The sequence below is a fragment of the Phascolarctos cinereus genome, unplaced genomic scaffold, assembly GCF_003287225.1.
Source record: "Phascolarctos cinereus isolate Bilbo 61053 unplaced genomic scaffold, phaCin_HiC Scaffold_726;HRSCAF=1367, whole genome shotgun sequence".
In the NCBI taxonomy this organism is placed as follows: domain Eukaryota; kingdom Metazoa; phylum Chordata; class Mammalia; order Diprotodontia; family Phascolarctidae; genus Phascolarctos; species Phascolarctos cinereus.
Window position 1 is genome coordinate 405,989,803 of NW_027556098.1, and position 18,665 is coordinate 406,008,467.

General features: G+C 53.7%; 1 protein-coding gene across 3 annotated transcripts in view; it reads right to left on the reverse strand.

The window, feature by feature from the left end:
* AGRN (agrin) overlaps positions 1-18,665 on the reverse strand; it is an 88,358-nt gene that overhangs the window by 39,196 nt on the left and 30,497 nt on the right. For 2 of the 3 annotated variants that reach the window (XM_020976724.2, XM_020976709.2), the window contains exon 3: positions 10,047-10,094. In XM_020976724.2, the coding sequence (XP_020832383.1) occupies positions 10,047-10,094 (48 nt within the window). Of the gene's footprint in view, positions 1-10,046; positions 10,095-11,164; positions 12,707-18,665 lie in introns of those variants that run through there. The other variant, XM_078145787.1, reaches the window with a different exon arrangement.

An 18,665-nucleotide genomic window follows, 5' to 3' on the forward strand; every position in this document is an offset into this window, starting at 1 on the left:
AAGTAAAATGGGAGGGTTAGACTGTATAGCCTCTGAGGTCCCTTCCAACTCTCTAAGGCTGTCCCCTGGATGACCTGTCCCCTGGAGCAACTCCCTGCCCTCCCTCCCCCTCCCTCCCCTTCCCCCCCACCCCCCGCTTCCCACTCGTTTCTAATCTTCACTGTTCACTCCCTCACTCCATCATTCACAGCGTCTGAAGCCTCCTTCGAGGTGCTGGAGGCGGTGTGGGCTGCTTTTTATAGCCTGGCCGTGAGAGCGCTATATTCCACTCCCCACCTTTTCTCATGATTTTCCTAACAGAAAGGGTGGGGGATGGAGAGATGCTCTAGGATCCAGTCATTGTCCAGCTTGGGGAGGGCAGGGGATAGGGGGTGGAGGCAGTGCTGGGCACACCATGCCCCATCTCCAGCCCTGCAGACAAAGGAGAAGGGTGGGGTGTCTGCATGTATGTGTGTGTGTCTGCATGTGCGTGTGTGCATGCGTGGGATCCTGGGTGCTCATCTGTGGGTGTGTCAGCAGTGTGACTGTGTGCTGTGTTTGTATGTCTCTAAGTGTGTCTGCGTGTGTTAATGGGATGGTGTGGCTGCTTTGGAGCCTGTGTGTGATGGGCGTGGGCATCCGTGTCACTGCGTGGGCACCTGTGTGAGTCCATGTGGTTGTGTGTGATCCTCTCTGTGGGGGTCAACGTATCTAAGCAATGACCTCATCCCTGTTTCACTGGGTCTCTGTGCACAATAATATCTTTGTGAACGTCTCTGTGACAGTCCCTAAATGTCTGTCTGTCTCTTTGTGTGCCTGGGGCTGTGATGGATGTCCATGGGACTGGACATTGGGGTGTGGCTGGGATGGGAGGCCAGGGATCAGGGGCCTCAGTCCTGCTCCCCACCTTGGTGTCTGGCCCCAGATGGCAGGGGAGCACTCCATCAGCAGCTGTGGGCCACAGCATCTCCCCCCAGAAGGGAGGGTACTGTGATCTGGCATTCACATCAAGCTCAAATTTATGTAGAGCACTCTGAGGACACATATCTGTGATCTCCTTTGGCCCTCACAACCACCCTGGGAGGTGGGCACTATTATTACTCCCATTGAACAGAGGAGGAAACTGAGGCTCAAACTGGTAAAGGCACTTGCCCAGGGTCATAAGGCTAAGGGGTATCTGAAGCAGGATTTGTATGCAGGTCTTCTTATCTCCAAGCCCAACATGTTGCCCTACACACTAGCTCAGTCCCATCCAGTGTGCAGCATTCCTTACTATCTTCTCTTAAAAGCCAGAATGGATGGGGAAGGGGCAGCCAGTGGAGAATCCTTCCTGCTCCTCCCTGCCAGGCCCTTCTGACCATACAAAGGCCCAGTTGGGGGGATGGATGACCCCCAGAAGTGCACACCTTAGCCTTACCTATCTCCCCCCATGACAGCCAGGAGGGCTGGACACAGGGAATAGGGAGGGACACAGGCAGGCTAGCTGGGCTCCAAGATTTAGGGCTGGCGAGGGGCCCATTCACTGCCCGCTCCCCACCCATACTGGCTCCTAAGGGCTACCTTAGATAGTACGGAATGCTGCACACTGGCTGGAACTGGGAGGGCTCTCCTTCACCTGCCATCTATGTGCAGCACAGCATGGTGGACCGGAGGGTAAGTCCTGAGTTTGAATGGCAATGCGACACACAACATGGACTTGCTCGCGGCCTCTCCCCAAAGCTCTTCAGAGTAGAGTGACTCTGAGCTTGTTAACTTGGGTGAAGATGGCAGTCCCTCCAGAGAAATGCAAAAGTTAGGGAGGAGTGGGTTTGAGTTCTGTTTTGGACATACTATATTTGAGACGTGTGTGGGATATGCAGGTCTAAAAGTTGACGAGGCAGGTCCAGCACTCAGGAAGGCGACTGGGGCTGGAGAGAGAACGATCTGAGGGTCATAGTGGAGCGGGGGGGGGGGGGGAGACGCTACTGGCGGCAGCCAATCAAATCACCAACACAAACTGTATGGAGAGCAAAGAGGGCCCAAGCCCAAAGCATGCGCCCAAGCATGGGGAGCAGAACTGGACAGGAAAACCAAGGGAAGACAGGATCCTGAAAGCCCAGGGAGAACAGAGTGTCTGGAAGGAAGGAAAGCCTAACCATGTCAGCTGCTCTAGAGAAGTCAAGAATGAGGAGTAAAAGGCCATCAGATCTGGCAATTAAGAGATCACTGGGATCTTAGAAGAGGTCAGTTCCAGTTGATGGATGAGGTCAGCAACCAGGGGTTGAGAAGCGAGACAGGAGGTGCAAGCAGTGAGAACAGATGGCTTTTTCTAGGTGTTTGGCTGAGAAAGGGAGGAAAAATATAGAGGGGACAGAAAAAGATGAAAAGATCGTAGGGTCAAGTGAGAGATTTTTTAAGGGAGTGAAGAATTGGGTTTTTTAGGAATGGCCCCTACCCTGTTTGGTATTTGGTATAGATCATAGGAGACTTAAAATTAGGGAGCGAGGGGATGCCTAAAGGAGCAGCTCCAGAGGGCCTGGAAGGAAAGGGATCAAGGATTCATGTGGCTGGGGGTGGGCGGGGAGCCCCATGAGCCTGTCTTTGTCTCCCCAGTGCCTAACACAGTCCCTCATACCCAGCAGGCACTTAATACATGCTTGTCGGATTGGATTGGATTGGACTGGTCAGAGTCGCTTAGTTGAACCAAGACACCATGCCCAAGGGCAAAGCTGGTATCAGTGACAGGCATTTGGGGAATAATCAGAGAAACTCGGTTTCCTGATCCTTCCAGAGTGAACCACCCACACAAGCCCCATGGGACAGAGAAAGCCAGAAGGAGTGCAGGAATTTGCCTGGGTAGGGCAAGAAGGAATCACAGCATCATTGGATCCAGGTCTAGAGTTAGGAGGGATCTCAGAGCCAGTCAGACCTCAGCCACCTGGACCAACCCCCTCATTTTACAGATGAGGAAACTGAGGTCCAGGAGGTTAAGTGACTTGCCCATGGTCACACAGGCCCAGGATTTCAGTCCAAGTCCTCTGACTACAAATCTCCAGGGCTGCCAAGTCTAAGGCAAAGAACATTCTCCCAGATCAAGCCCCAGAATGAGTCTCCAAAGCCCTCTCTGGAGTCTGACCACAAAACCATACCTCATATTTGAGCCACATGGGTCACCATCTTCCTATAGTCGGGTACAGATGAAGACTCATCGCAGGGCTGAGAAGCTCCCCTAGGGCCACCCAGACCCCAGCTCAGGTTTTCCTCAGCCTACAGCCCCTCCTGCAACAGCTCTGGTCTAGTCCAACCAGGAAGCTGCCCAGGACAGAAGAGGGAAAAAGCTACCTTTCAAGTCCCACCCCCTGCTGCCATCCTTCAGGGGTCCAGTCAAACTCTTACTTCTTCTAGGAAACCTTCCCAGATAACGGTACCCCACAGTCCTCCCAGCACCCCCAAGAATTGGCAAGGGAGGCCTAGTCCTGGGTCGTGTGACAGGGTAATAGATTCACAGCTAGAAGGGGCCTCGGCAGCCATCTATTTCACCCCTTCCCCTCATTTTACAGATCAGCCAATGGACCCAAGGTGTCCCAGGTCATAAAAAACAAGGGCAGCAATTGACTCCAAAGCCTCTTTCCCGCTGTGTCTCACAAGGTCTCCTAAACCAGCCTGAACTATTCTTGGTGTCAACTCCCCACAGGTACAGCCTGGGCCCCACTCCCACCCTGGTCTTCCCAGCAGAGTAACAAAGCACAGACCTAAGTGGGGAGATAACAACAATAGAACATGAGTAGTCAGGTGCCCATTTGAATGGAATGAATCTTTGTCACTGTTGTTGTTAGGTCATTTTCAATTGCATCCGACTCTGTGACCCTGTTTGGGACTTTCTTAGCAAAGGTACTGGAGTGGTTTGCCATTTCCTTCTCTAGCTCATTTTGTAGAGGAGGAAACTGAGGCCAACAAAGTGAAGTGACTTGCCCAGGGTCACACAGCTAGTAAACGTCTGAGGCCAGATTTGAACTCAAAAAGATGAGTGTTCCTGCCTCCAGGCCTGGCGCCACCTACCTGCCCCAGTGAAATCCTACTGTGCTGTAAGAATGACTCCCAGGAACACAAAGAAGCTAGGAAGATGTGTATGAACTGATACAAGATGAAGCAAGCAGAGTCAAGAAGGAAACAATTTATACAAAGACTGCAACAATGTAAGTGGGAGGACACAAAGAGCCACAAAATAGAGACAGCATGCTCTAAATGACCAGCAAGCCTGACTCAGAGCAGGAGTCGGGACTGATAACACAGCCCCCCACCCCTTTCTTTGCAGAGGTGGGCAACAATGGAAGGAGAACACGGCAGATAATGGCAAACTGGGTGTCTGTGAGGAAAGGAGAGGATGGTTAGCTTCTTCCTCTTTCTCTTTCTTTGTCATAAGGGATGACTGCCTGAGAGAGGGTGGGGGAAGAATATATTGCAAAATGAGGGTGATGTAGGGACAAAAGATATATCAATAATTTTTTTAGAAGACTGACAGGCTTAAAAAGGAGAGAGGAAGGCAGTGGAGGTGGGGGAAAAGAAGAGAAAGAGGTTGGGGGAGGGAGCCCCCACCCACACCCCTGCTTGTCAGACTCCTCTCTAGGAACCTGCCATTTCTTCCTGGGAACCTGCTCTCTGCTCCTCCAATACAATTTCATTAGGAAGGATGGGGAGCAAGCACGGGCATCTGCTCTGCCTCATGAAGTTCCAAGAGTGAGCTCCTGGCTTAGCCCCAAAACCAGACCCATCCTCATCTACTCATGGCTCTCTCTCCCATACACCTAATGCCACCTTAACCCATGGTGAAACCAAGGCACAGATTGGGGTAGTGACTTGGGCAGAGTTCCCCAACCTGGGCCTGGATGATCTGCGTTGCCTTTGGAGTGTCTCTCTTGGCCCCTACTGTATCCCCTAAGGAGGATTTTCTTTTCTCCCCCAATAGCATCTTCCAAGCCCCCAGTCCCAACTACCTCCTAAGGCAGTGATTAAGAAGGGTGGGGTGAAGAACCTGAAAAAGCAGCTTTTAGGTCTTTGGATGTGCCTATGTGGGGGTGGGGAGGAAGAGAGGGTGTGGTGGGGATCAGAGAGGTTGGGGCTAATGGAGGGAGAGGAGGGGTTCAAGGAGGGGCCCTGGGAACTCCATTAGAAGAAGGGGGCTCACTTAATGAGGGATACAAAGGCTGAGTGTGGAAAGGATAGGCTGAGCTCAGTGAGAGAGACGGGGATTCAGAGGCTGATGGGGGCTCATCTTGACAGGGATGTGTCTCAGTAAGGTGAACAGAGGCTCAGTAAAGAGGGATGGGAGCTTCTTAGGGAGGGATGAGGGTTTATTGGGGACGAATGAGGGCTCAATGAATAAGGATTGGGGGTCAGAGAGAAGGGAACTAATTCATTCATTGGACAAGCATTAGGTACTTTCTCAGGCCAGTGAAGTATCCATGGGAACTCTCAGTACAGTGGCGGGGGGGGGGGGGGGGGGGGGCCGATGCCAGCAGTCATGTAGCTGTGAGAGGCGGGATTACAGCCCAGCACCCCACACAGGGGCCTCCCTCCCTTCTTCCTCCCACATACAGCTCCCTGGAGCCGCTGGAATGGTCAAGTCAAAGGCAGGCACACAGTCTCTAACTGCTCCCGTCCCTTCCCCCTCCCAATGTTCCCTTCCATAGGTCACTTAGTCAGTGGAAACCACCCAGGCTAATTAAGTTAAAATCATTAATTAAGCAGTCAGTGGAGTCCCAGCTCCGTCCTCTAAAGACGAGAAAGGGTGGGTGGATCAAGAAAGTCTTCCCAGGGTCATGGGGGAAGACCCGAAACCGACTTCAAAGGCAACCCCAGAGGCCAGGGCTGGCTACACTGGGCAGGGCCAGGGCAACCCAACTGCAGCCAAAGGACCCAGGGCGTCTCTGCTCCAGAGGAGGCACGCCCCAGTCTATCACACACAATCCATCTGTACATTCACACACTACATACACCCAAGAGGCACAACACGGAGAGGACTGGCAAGCCACACGGCAAACCAGAGGAGACATAGGGTGGGGGAGATGGGCCTGAGTTCAGACCCCCAGATTCCCCCCGGAACCTCCAGAGCACCAAAGGTCCTTGCTATCTCCATGTGAGCAGTGGGTCCTCCAGACTCCCATCATTCAAGGCTCAGCTCAGGGCCCCCTCCTCCAGGAAGCCTCGCCTGGCCACTGGGAGCCTTTGGGTTGATACCCAGCTTCCCTGGGCAGCTCCAACACTTGTGCTCATGGCGGCACTTAATTACACGCTGTCTCCTCTCCTATCACTCTCTAAATGTCCCTTGTGGGTGCATCCTGTTTCCCTAGACAGGCTTCACATTCCCCTGGGGCAGGGCCTCTGTCTTCTTCTCCTTCTCCTGCCCTCCCCTGTGCAGTGAAGCTGAACACAGTTGCCCATCATTCACCTCAGGCCTGCTGAGGTAGTGTGGGACAGTGGTAAGGGCCCTGAATTTGGAATCAGAGGGGGCTTAGGTTTGAATAATTCAGAACAGCAACAGCTCATGTTTATAGAGCACTCCAGTTTGCCAAGCACTTAACAAGTTATCTCATTTGGGACTCACAACAAGCCTGGGAAAGTGCCATTACTGTCCCCGTTTTACAGATGGGGAAACTGAGGCAGGGGGCAAGTGACTTACTGGTAAATATCTGAGGCTGGATTTGAACTCAGAACTTCCTGAGTCCAGCGCCCTATCTACAGGGTCACCTAGATCTAGCCACCTTCTATGTGACCCCGACCAAATCATTCATCTTCTCTGGGCCTGTTTCTTTAATCAATCAAAAAGCATCTATTAAGATCCTACTATGGACCATAGGGCAGTTAGATGGCACAGTGGATAGAATACCTGGCCTGGCATAAGAAGACTCATCTTCATGAGTTTGAATCTGACCACAGACACTTCCTAGCTGTGTGACCTTGGGCAAGTCACTTCACTCTGTTTGCCTCAGTTTCCCCATCTGTAAAATGAGCTGGAGACGGAAATGGCAAACCACTGTGGTATCTCTGCCAAGAAGACCCCAAATGGGGTCAGGAAGAGTCAGACAGGACTGAAACGACTAAACAACACAATTATGGGCCACACACCTCACTAGGCCTTGAAGGCATAAATACAGACAATGAAAATAATCCCTACTCCCATGCTGCTTCTTATACTCTATTGGAGGAGACAAGGAACATAGAATGTTTCTTCACCTATGACAAGAGGACCAGGAACTTCCAGCTCTAAATCTATGATCTCAATGCTCCCTAGGTCACTTCACCTTTATTGGCCTCAGCTTCTTCATCTGTAAAATGGAGGCGTGGGACTACATGAGTTCTGGGGTCACTGCCCAAGCTAGAAGGGAGCTGAGAGGTTGGCTGGCACTAACCTCCCTCTCCCCGCAATCACCAGCGAAGAAACCGATGCCAACTCACTTACCCAAAATCACACACGGTGAGGGAGAGAGATAGGACGTGAAGCCAAGGCCCTCAAAGGACACCAAACCCTGTGCTTCCCCCACCACACTCTCTCACCTCCAAACCCCAGCCTCTTCCTCCTAGAATTTTGTTACACTTGGCAGACAAGCCTGCCCCACTTGCCCTCACCCCCAGTCACATTCCTATTGTGGGGAGGGCCTCCCTCAACTCCCCTATGGGCAAGGCAGAGAGCTGGGAGCAGAGGTCAGGGCCTGGGCGGGGCTGAAGATGGGGAACAAGGCCTTCAGGGCAGGAGAGCCCTGAACATCTGTCTCCTCAACAGCTGGAGCCTCCCTCTCCATCAGCCTAAAAGGTCTCCATTCTTCCCTGCCTCATATTAGCTCAATTACAGCCAGGAAGGTGGGAGGGACAATGGTCCCACTCAACCAGATGGATTTTGGGGAGGGGAGGGGAGGGAGGAAGAGATGGAGAACAGGACAAGAGGAGTCTGGGATACTCCCTCGGGCCCATATGGATTCCTTCCTCAAAGGGAAGGGCCAACCTGCAGGAAGAAGGATGATGGGGCCCAGGGCCTGGACTGGGCAGGGCAGGGGAGTCATTCATGAGGCCATGGGAGGGAGGATGGTAGATGATGGAGGAGAGGGGAAGGCAGCTGCAGGGAGCATAGTAGTGACAATGGGGATCCCATCCCTTAGTCCCCACAGAGTTTCTGCTCTAGAAGTTTGCAATAGGAGGAGACGGCTGTTGGGTTGGCTTCTGGACCCACAGCAGCAGGAATGCTAATTAACGAGGTTAGTGCTAATTAATGAGGCTCCAGAACACGGGGAGGGAGAGGAGCTCCAGGATGAGATGCAGGCAATCCTCCTCCTCCATTTCTAGAATCCCTGCACAGAGGCCACTGGGGGCTTCCCCCTTAATCCAGGACAGCTCCAGCAGGCTCCCTGGGCTAGGACCTGACATGAGAAGACCCCCTAGAGCTTCTGTCCCCCCCCCCCAAAAGGGCTTCATGCTCTGGGTCACAGCATCCACTGACCAGGCCTTCCTGTGCTTAGGGGATAATAGGGCTATCAAGCTATTCCTGGAAGGAACCTCAGAGGCTAAATAATTCCCCTCCCTCACTTTACAGAGGGGAAAATGGAAGCCCAGAGAGGGCAAGTCACTTGCCCAAAGTCACTCAGGTAGTAAACAGAAGCAGTATTTGAACCCAGGTCTGCTGACTTCAGAGGCAATGCTTTTTTTCTACTTTTCCCATAATACCGTTAAACTGCTCTGAGAAGTAGCTTCCCAGAGGAAGGTTGGGGCTGACTCACTTCTCCAATGGGACTCCCTAGCCCCTTCCAAGGCCCTGGCCTCCCCAGCCACACCATCTTCCTCCTCTTTCTGCCTGCCTTCTCCTCCCCTGCCTTCCTCCTTTTTCCCCTCTTCCTCCCCTCCCCCTCCTCCTTCTCCTCCTTGACTTTCCCCCTGCCTCCGTCCCCTTCCTCTCCCTACCCCCAGGGCCTCCCTCTCATCTGCTTGGGGGTCTGATAGAATCAGAGAACTTCAGAACTAGACAGGACCATAGAGATCTTCTCATCCAACCCCCTGCCTAATGCACATAGCATCTCTCTGGCTCCATCCTCCTCCTTCTCACAGCCTCTGAACCCGACAGGATCTAAAACTTGTCTCCTTCAAGGTCTCCAGGAGGCTCTGGGTGTCCCCGTACTTGAGCTCTTACACACACACACACACACACACACACACACACACACACACACACACACACACACTGACCAGAGGGAATTCAGACATATATGTCTGCCTGACATTGCCCCCATTGTCCAGTATCCCCTCCCCCTTGGCTTCAATCATCCAATTAACTAGCATTAATTAATTAATTAATTAATTAGTTGAGCCAATGCTGGGAGTTGGCTTGTCCTCCCTGGCCCCCCGTGATTTGAGGCTGCTCAGGGGTCCCATGGGATGACCAGATATCACAAACCTGAGCAGGTGGCCATCCCAGAGCCCTTCACACTAGGTTATAATGCCCAGACCATGACCTCTGACCCTATACCATTGGACAGCTGCTCACTGAAGCCCCAGTTGCCTGGCCTCCCTTCCCTGCCCAGCAAAGAGATGCTTCTCTTCTCCCAAACAAGGCTTCAAAGACATCCCAAAGATGGGCAAGACCCTGGTCATCATAAAGAAGTAGGCTGTGTATATGTACACACACACACACACACACACACACACATATACATACGCACATGCATGAATACATACACATACATACACACACACACACACACACAGAATGGTTACTGGGCTAAGGAGAGAGAGACATGGCTGATCAGGTCAGAACCCATGTCTCCAGGGAGAAGGGAGTAGCTATATGTCTGACCTCTGAGCACAGTCAGCCAGACTGAGCATGGTCACCTGGGGACTGACCTCAAAGTGCAACCGTCCAGTCCCAACTTTGAAGACAGTGACCCCTAACTGTGACCCTCCAGCCACCAACCCCTGAAGGTGACCACTTGGGGACGAGACTTTAAACATAACTGTCCAAGCAATTGAGGCTAACCATCTGGATGTTGACCCTTGCACACGACTGCTCAGTGAATGACCCTAGAGGGCTCTGGCCCCACACTCACCATCTGGAGGTGTCGGGGGCGGCTGCGTGAAATGATTCCCAGGTTTGTCTGAAAATAGAGAAAAAATACAGATGTTAGGGTTCAAGAGTACACTAATTACTGCCACTTAATGCCCCCACAGCCAATATTCTGGGCCCTCAGGCTAATTAACCAATCAATTAAACCCTTCACCTCCTACTCTTTCTGGAGACTCAGGCCACCTCAGACTCTTGCCCCAACCCCAACCAGGGAAACCCTCCATCCACAGATAGCAAGACCTAGGGGCAGTATTCAGCACCAAAACCTGTCTGAGTTCTCCCAAATCTCGGGCCCCAGTAAAACAGCCAGCCTTCCCTCCAGAGAGAGGGGCAGGGTGAAGCACAGAATGGGGGTCCCAGTGGAGGACAGGGATGGCTAGAACCCAGGAGCACCCAGCCCCTCCTCTCAGGCCAGTGACCACAAAACCAAATCTTGATATGAATAAGACTAGAAAAGAGGATGGGGCCATAATCACCCTGGAGCTCAAGGAGAAGTTACTTAGGAGGAGCAGGGTTTTAGGGTCTTTGTCACTCCAAGCTCTTTGCCCCTGGCCCTACATCAAGACCTCTCATTTCTTCTCCCCGCTCCCCACCAAGTTCAGCAGGAGCAGAGAGAAGATGAGGGAAGTGGTGAGCCCTCCCGCCATGTGCAGTGATGGTACATCCTCCACCCCCTCTGTGAGACTGCCGCCGGTGTCCCACCATTCCAGTCGAGGGCCAACTCCTCCATCCCAAAGGCTACACAGAGGAAAGGATGGTCCCTGGGTCACAGTCCAGGCCTGGGATTCTATTCTGCATGAGAGCAAGGGGCACAAGCCCATGGCCAGGGCTTGGGGCCATGAAGGATGACCACAAGAGGACAGGTCTGCTAGGGACCCAAGAATCCAGGCAGGACAGATCAAGCTTGCACCCTGCGCTGCAGGCTGACCACCTCTGATGCCCACATCCAAAGCTAAACCAATCCACTCTGCTCCCCTGCCAATTTCTTGTTTCCTCTCGCCCACCCACCCCGTTCCTTCTGGGGAGCAGGTCAGAGGTCAGAGGCAGGGCCAAAGCGACAGATGGGGCAGGACACCCAAGGGTGGGGCCTGAGACACCTACAGTTGTTGAGGAAGAGGAGTACAGCGAAGCCCAGCGTGGAAGTGGCCAGGAGAATGAGGCAGATGTTACAGGGAATCATGAAGTAGCGGACGACCAGGGACACCTTGTGCTGATACAGCTGGTCCCGATCCAAGGCTGAGGACATCGCGGGGTACTGGCAGGCGGTCATGGCCCTGGCCCTGGGCCCTGCCACGGCAGCCACGCCCCCCTCCGGGGGCCCCTGGGCCAGCCCTGACCCCAGCAGTGGCCCTCTGGGAGGGAGTCACGCCCAAAGCCTGAGCTGCCCCAAACGGAAGAGGGGGGGAGTTGTCTCCCCCCATCTTGAAATTCCCAAGAAGTTGCTTGCAGTCAGGGACGGGGGAAGGAGCAGGGTGTGTGGAGGGGCGGGGATCACAAATCCACCAGCATCTCCCCCAAGAGAGTCAAAGGCTGAAGGAGCTGGTGGGGGAAAGGGGTCAGTCAACTCCAGGTTTCAATCACTCTTCCTTCTTCTCGGAGGGGGAAGAGTCCAGAAGGCACACTGCACCCGCTAATCCCAACTTGCTGGGGAAGCAGGTAGAGTACGCAGGAAACCCAAGCCTGAAGCCTCCCCCCCAGTCCCCCTCCTTGGGCTTAATTATAATCCCAAAGGTGGGGGAAGGGGGAATCCTTCCCAAAGCCAAAGTCTCCCCCAGTTCTCCAAGGGAGACCCTGGCAGAGAAGGGAGGGTCACGTCTGCCCTCTAGAAACACAGTGGCCGGGCATCTCTGATTCTCCACCGGCGCTCTTGGGCCCCCCTGCTGGCCCTCACAGCAGCTCCCCAAGGCTCCAGCGCAGCGACAAGCCCACCTGGGGCCTCTCCACGCCCCATCGCCTGCCCCGCCCAGGCTGGGGCCACTGGCTGCTCCTCCCCTGGGGGCTGGCCCCCCTCCTCATGCTGCTGGGACCCCGGCTCCCAGATGGAACCCTCCTGGCCAGCCTTCACTTGGGGAAGGGAAGGTTCCTCAGGGAGCAGATCCCCTTCCTCCTCACAAGGGGCCAAGCTCTGGGGTCCCCCAATGGCTCTCTTCAGTTCAGCTGGTGCCAGCCCCTCTCTGGATGGCAGGTCCCCGGCTCCCTCCCCACAGACGGGCTGCTCTACGAAGCTGGTGCCAGGGAAGAAGACCACGGTGCTGCGGCTGGAGGCCCGTCCCACCGCAGGAGAGGAGCGGACGGGCGGACAGGCAGGAAGGAGCAGGGATGGACTGAGAGAGAAGAAAGGGACTAAAGCAGCAGGCTCGGCGGCTTCAGCAGAGGCAGCGGCACAGCCGGGCTCCCTCCTGCCATCCGCTCCGAGCTCCCAGCCTCCTCCTTGCCAGCCTCAGTGCCTGGGGGAGGCGGCGGCGGCAGAGAGAGGCAGCCAGCGGGAGAGAGAGTGAGCCAGAGAGCGGCGGCAGCGAAAGCAGGCGAGGAAGCTGGAGAGGAGGGAGCAAGAGGGCCCCCAAAGAGGCCAGCCGGCAGGAGGGAGGGGGAGCAGAGAAACAAAGGAAGGTGTCTCCGGGGAGCTCTCCCGTCGTCCTGGGGGAGCCCTCAGCCCGCAAGAGCAGGCAAGCAACAAGAAGGAGTGAGCCAGTGAGGGAGGGCAGGGCGGGCGGGCGGGCGGGGATCACACAAAAGGAGCAGGAGCGTTGGGGGGGTGGGGACAGGCATGGGATTGGGCTGGGGGGGCCAGGTGGGAGCAGGGACCAGGGCAGGGAGGGGCCCCAGCAGAGAGGCAGCGTCAGCAATGTTGGGGGAGACTAGGGGAAGGGGTGGGGGGAAGGAGTCGTATCTATATGCGCTCCGAGTGGGGGGCGGGGGCCGGGCAGAGAGCACCCTTGCCTGAGTCTGGCCCCTCACTCCCCTATTCTCCTTAGGTTTGTGGGTGCAGGAGTATTTGGGGGTGATGTCTTATTTTTCTTCTGTTATCACGTATCCATGTCTGCTTGTGTCAGGGCGTGTCTGTGACAAGAGATTTGTGTATATCAGTATGTTGGGGTATGTGTATGTATGTGGGGGTGGGGTCTGAGCATCTATGTATCCACATATGCATGTAAACCAGTCTTAGAGTATGTTTGTTTCTCAGTATGTATGGATATAGCACTAGCTTTGTCTGGGTTGAAGCTCAAGTGTGCCCATGAGCCTGCCCAGCAATGTGCTTGGGTTGGAGGGCATCAGAGGTCCAGCCATCCCATCTGATTGTCACTGTGCATGGCTGTGTCACTGGGGGTGGGGGGAGCTGTGAATGTGTCAATGTCACCAAGTATCAGGGTAGCTAGAGAGCTGAGTGTGCAAGTGTCTGAGCGTGTCCGTGGAAGAGGGCATTCAAGCATCCATCTGTCAAGGGGAGAGTATCAACAGTCTTTGGGTATGTGAACATGTCAGAGCAAGAGTGGGGCAGGTGGGTGTGGCGGTGTCAGGGGATCTGAGTGTGTCCAGAAGAATCAGCAGGTCAGTGTGAACCCTGTATAATTCTGTGTCTAGGCATGTGTGCACACAGAGATATGTCCAGCTGTGTCAATGGGGCTGAATGTGTCAGGGTGAGGGTCTATGTGTGAGTGTGTCACTGGGGCTGAGTGTGTCAGGTTGAAGGTTTATTGTGAGTGTGTCAGGAGGACTGAGTGCATCAGTGGGGCTGAGTGTCTTGCTATAACTATATTAGTGGGAGCAGGTCAGGGTATCTAAGTCTAATGGCAGAATGGGTCTGTGTCACTGAATATGTGAGTCAGTGTCTTTATGTCTGAGGATGTCAACACATCTAAGAGTGTGTTGGTGACTGAGTGTCTTAGTGTAAGAATGTCACTCTGTCAGGTCATCTGAGTGTGTCTATGCACGAGTGTCTATGTCAGTGTGTCAAAGGGTTTGATGTGTGATTGGGAAGCCTGGACTCCATTCCCAAGTGGCTGAGGGTGGGAGGCAGGGGAAAGAGCAAAGAAAATCACCCAGCAATTCCCAGGCAGGATCCCAGACAGCATATCCAACCTCTCCAATTCCAGGTCTGCCAGACCTAACAAGACCCCAAGTCAAAGAAGCTCTCCCAGGCTTCACTTAGAGAACGTGTAAATAAGCAGTATGCAAATTAATGATATGCAAATTAAGGAGGTCAGCTTCCAGAGGACAAAAGGGAAAAGCACAAGGTCTGCCTCAAGACCACCCTTCCCCCTACTGGCCACCTCTGGACCCCAAAAGGGGCAGCCCCTCCAGGCAGGCCAGTCACATTATACTATGCCTTTCCGCCACCATATTTAGCACATGTGGGGGGATCAGGAAGGGATACCTTTAACCTCAACCCTCTCTGCTGCCCCTATCCTCCAAGTGGGGGTGGTCATAGCCTGGAGGAGTGGAGGAGAGAGGGGCAATCTTGGTAGGGGGTGGGGGGAAGTGAGCCACTCTAGCCCTTGGAGAGAGGAGGGCCCAGGATTTGAGTCAGAGAGTTTGCTGAAGGCAAGTCACTTCCCTTCTCTGAGACTCAGTTTCCCATTCTGTAAAACAAAGGGGATGGACATCTTGAGATGTTCACTGGAGCCCCTCCCAGCTCCGATTCTATGAAAACTGCACCCAAAAAGAGGTACAGGTCTTCAGAGGCGCCCCTAGCCCATGGAGGGCACAAACCAGCCTGCCCCTACCCAAGGCAGAGCCAGTACCCCACCCGGCTGGTGGGTCTACAGTGGCACCCAGGTCTCTCCATCCACACCCTCCTCTCCCTGCTCACTCATCTCCCTCCCTCCCTCATTCACTCAGCTCTTCTTGCAGGGAAGCAGTGGCCCCTAGTGGCTGGTGGGGGAACCACATAGGTCTAGAGGAGGCCAGAGATAATGGCTTTGGTACCCTGGGAACCTCTCCCACCTCAGGGGCAGCCACCAGAAAAGGGCCCTGAGTGCCCCCTCACCTCTAAGCCCTAGGCAGTGGGAAGGATAGCCAAGGGGAGGGGGTTGTCCTGGGGGGACCACCCTAGGGGCTGCTCCTATGGGGAAGCGTCTCTGCAACATCCCTCTCTCCCAAGACCCCAGGCCACTGACCACCCAACCCAGTGCCACAGCAGGCCTCCAAAGCTCCGAGCCCCGAGACCTCGTGTGGCCTCCTCAGCCTGAGGCTCTGAGAGTCAGCTCCCATTCAAATTCTGCAGCTGGCTAACAGCAAGGCGGAGATCCCCAAATGGCCTGCATCACATGGGATGGAAACCTTGGCTGGAGGGGAAAGGGGTGGGGGAGCACCCCTTCCCAAGGCCTCACTGTTATGCTACCCAGGCTCCCACACCCCTCAGAGGCAACTCCAGCCAGACTCAACACTAACAGTCACTGGGTTTGCTAAACGCCCAGAAATCTCTGCCCTCAGCCCTGAATTCCCTGGGGGAGGGAGGAGGCTGAGTTCCAGGGAGCTCAGGTTACTGGCAGCCCCGGCCCCTCTGTGCCCAGCTCCACCTGCTAGGCTGTGGCCACAGCCTAGCAGGTGGCCCTGCCTCATCCTAATCTTGTGACAGAGGAAACAGTATGGCCTGGCCCCTGAGAGTACAGGCAGGAGGCTTGGGCTCAGATTCTGCCTGTGGGACCTCAAACATCCTTTCCTCATCTACACATGGGATTAATTTGGTCTAAAAATGGGAAGATTAACTACCATCCTACCTTCTCCAAGTGACAAGTTCCACAGAGGTAATTTATTACAAAGGGCTTTGCAGTGAACTGAACCTACTGGGCAAGAGAAATGAACTAGCCCTTAAATACAGGCTCAGTCTGATTCACAGGATCATAACTTGAGAGCCGGACAGCGACTTCTTGAGGTCACTGAGGCCCGGAAAGGCTGAGTAACCTACCCAAGCTCACACAAATAGTAGCAGTCAAGACTTGAACCCAGCTCCTTTGGCTCAAAATCAGCATTCTTTCCCCTGCCTCTCCCCAGACCCAAATCAAATGGGGGAGGGAAACACACAGAGGGGCAGCAGGAGCACTGTCCCCCTAGGAAGGCCAGATGTCTAGTATTCGCCAATCAAGGCCACATTTCCTGAGCATCCTCTGTGGGCCCAGCCCTGTGCTCTTCACTAGGACAACAAACATTTAAATGACTGCGTAGTAGAGTGGGAAAGGAGTCTGAATGTGGAGTCAACAGAGACCTGGGTTCAAATCCTGACTCTGACAGTTTCCTACTGTGTGACACTGTGCCAGTCATTTGAAATCTCTCTAAGCCTCAGCTTTTCCATCTTTAAAATGGGAATACAGACAAACCCTAGAGTGTCATGGAAAGGGGAATTATGTGGGGTAGCTAATCCCTGCCCTGGAGGTTGGGCCAGTCAGAGAAGGATCTTTGGAGAAGGGAAGCTGGGGATGGCAAAGGGGATTCTCTGCTGCTGCTGCTACTACTACTACCACAACATGAATCTAGTACCTACTATGTAAGGTACTGTGCCAAGCACTTTATAAATAGTATCTGATCCTCACAATAACTTGGAGTTAGATTATCTTCATCTTACACTTCAGGAAACTGAGGCAAACAAACAGAGGGTAAGTGACTTCCCAAGGTCACACAGCTACTAAGTATCTGGGGCTGGATTTGAACTCAAGTTTTCCTGACTCTATAAACTGCACCATGTAGCTGCTGTGTGTGTGTGTATGTGTGTGTGTGTGTGTGTGTGTGTGTGTGTGTGTGTGCGTGTGTGCACGCACAATATGAAAGAGTGCCATGAGATAAAATGGAGGGACTGGGTAGGGTCAGATTGAAATGGCCTTGAATGGCAGCCCAAAGACTTTGGGCAGGATGCCAGAGGGTCAAGGGAGCTATGGCGGGTACATGAGTAAGGGAGTAACTCTATGGTAGGATGAGATGAGCTGGGCAGGGAAGGAAAGGAGGAAGACTAGACAATAATAGCTCTAACCCAGAAGCTCCAGCAGCTTTAGGAGAGGGAGGGGGGAAACAAATCATAGCCTGAGAGCTTTGGAGTGAGAAGAACCTTAGAAATCATTTAATCCAATGCCTTCATTTTACAAATGAGGAAACAGGCTCAGGGAGGTGAAGGGACTTGGCCCAGGGTCACACAGCAAGGAAGTGGATGAGGAGGAGGGATTCAAACCTTCATTCCAGGCTTCCCTCCCAAAAGCCAATGGCAAAAGGAAGAGATGGTCCCTGGTAAGCAAAATCACAGACTTTGAGAGTTGGAGGAACTTTAAAACATAAGCTGGTGGGGACCTTAGAATAGAGAATGTACTGGCTGGGAGGGACAAGAGGTCACAGAATGTGGGGGGAACCCCAAAACCCAGAAAAGAGACTGCGCTGGGAGGGGCACTGAATGTCAGATCTTAGGAGATAGAACACAGGGCTGGGAGGGTCTTTGGAAGGGAGAAAGGGGCTGGGGAGAGGGAGGGAAGGAAAAAACAACTTTTAAGCACCTACTATGTGCCATTCACTGTGTAAGCACTTTGCAAATAGGATCTCATTTGAGGTGCTGTTATTATCCCCGTTTTACAATCAAGGACACTGAGGCAGACAGACTGAGTTGAATTGCTCAGCTTCACACAGCTAGGAAGTGTCACAGAATATCAGGGGCTAGGAGAGACCTTTGAACACAGAACACAGAATATCAGGACTGGAAGGAATCTTGGAAAGGGAGAGGGACTTTAGAACAGAAAATGTCAGAGCTGGGAGGGTCCTGGAAATTAGAACAGAGAATCACGAAGTGAGGAGAGATCTTAGAACAGAAAATGTCAGAGCAGGACATGGATGGTCAGTACTCAGAGGGCACTTAGAACAAGGAATGTGAGAGCTAGGAGGAACCTAGAACATAAAATAAAGAATGTGTGAGCTAGGAAGGGCCTTAAAACATGGAATGTCAGACCTGAGAGTGGGGTGGGGGTACCTTAGAACACAAGGTCTAAGCCAGCAGGACCTAGAACATAGAATATGGAATGTCCAACCTGGGAAGAACCAGAGAACGGAGCTTGGGAAGGGCCTTGAAGAGCAATTAATCCAAGCCCTGAGGAAACTAATGGTCCTTGAAGCAGGAAATGACTAGCTCATGGTCACTTGGCTAAGTGGCAGGGCCTGGACTTGGCCCCCAGAGCCCCTGACCCCTCTCTACCTTGTCCCCAGCAATGTGAGGTCCACGCCAGCGTCCTCACCCTTTATCCAGACTCTGCCCATGTATGCACAGGTCCAGTGGGGTCACATATGAAGTCGCCTCAGGGATGGGGGGATGCTGGAAGCTGCTGAAGCTGGCAGTTACACATTTGGGGCAGGGAGGGGCCCGGAGAGCTCAGCCTCACCACCCTTACCCCAGGGCTGGAGTCCCAGCTGAGAATGGAGAAACAAAGGGGGCATTGAGGCCGCAAAAACAGCAGCACCCCTCCCTCCCCGAAGCCCAGAAGAAAGTTGAGTCCCAGGGAGAGGGGGAGCTTCAGAAACCCCTGCTGTTTGGGGACTCTGAGAATGCACCTCCCTTCAGCCCCTCCCTCTGCCTCAGGTCTGCCTCCTTCAGATAGTGGCCTGGCCCTCAGGGGTTTGGGGGCTTCTGGGCCAC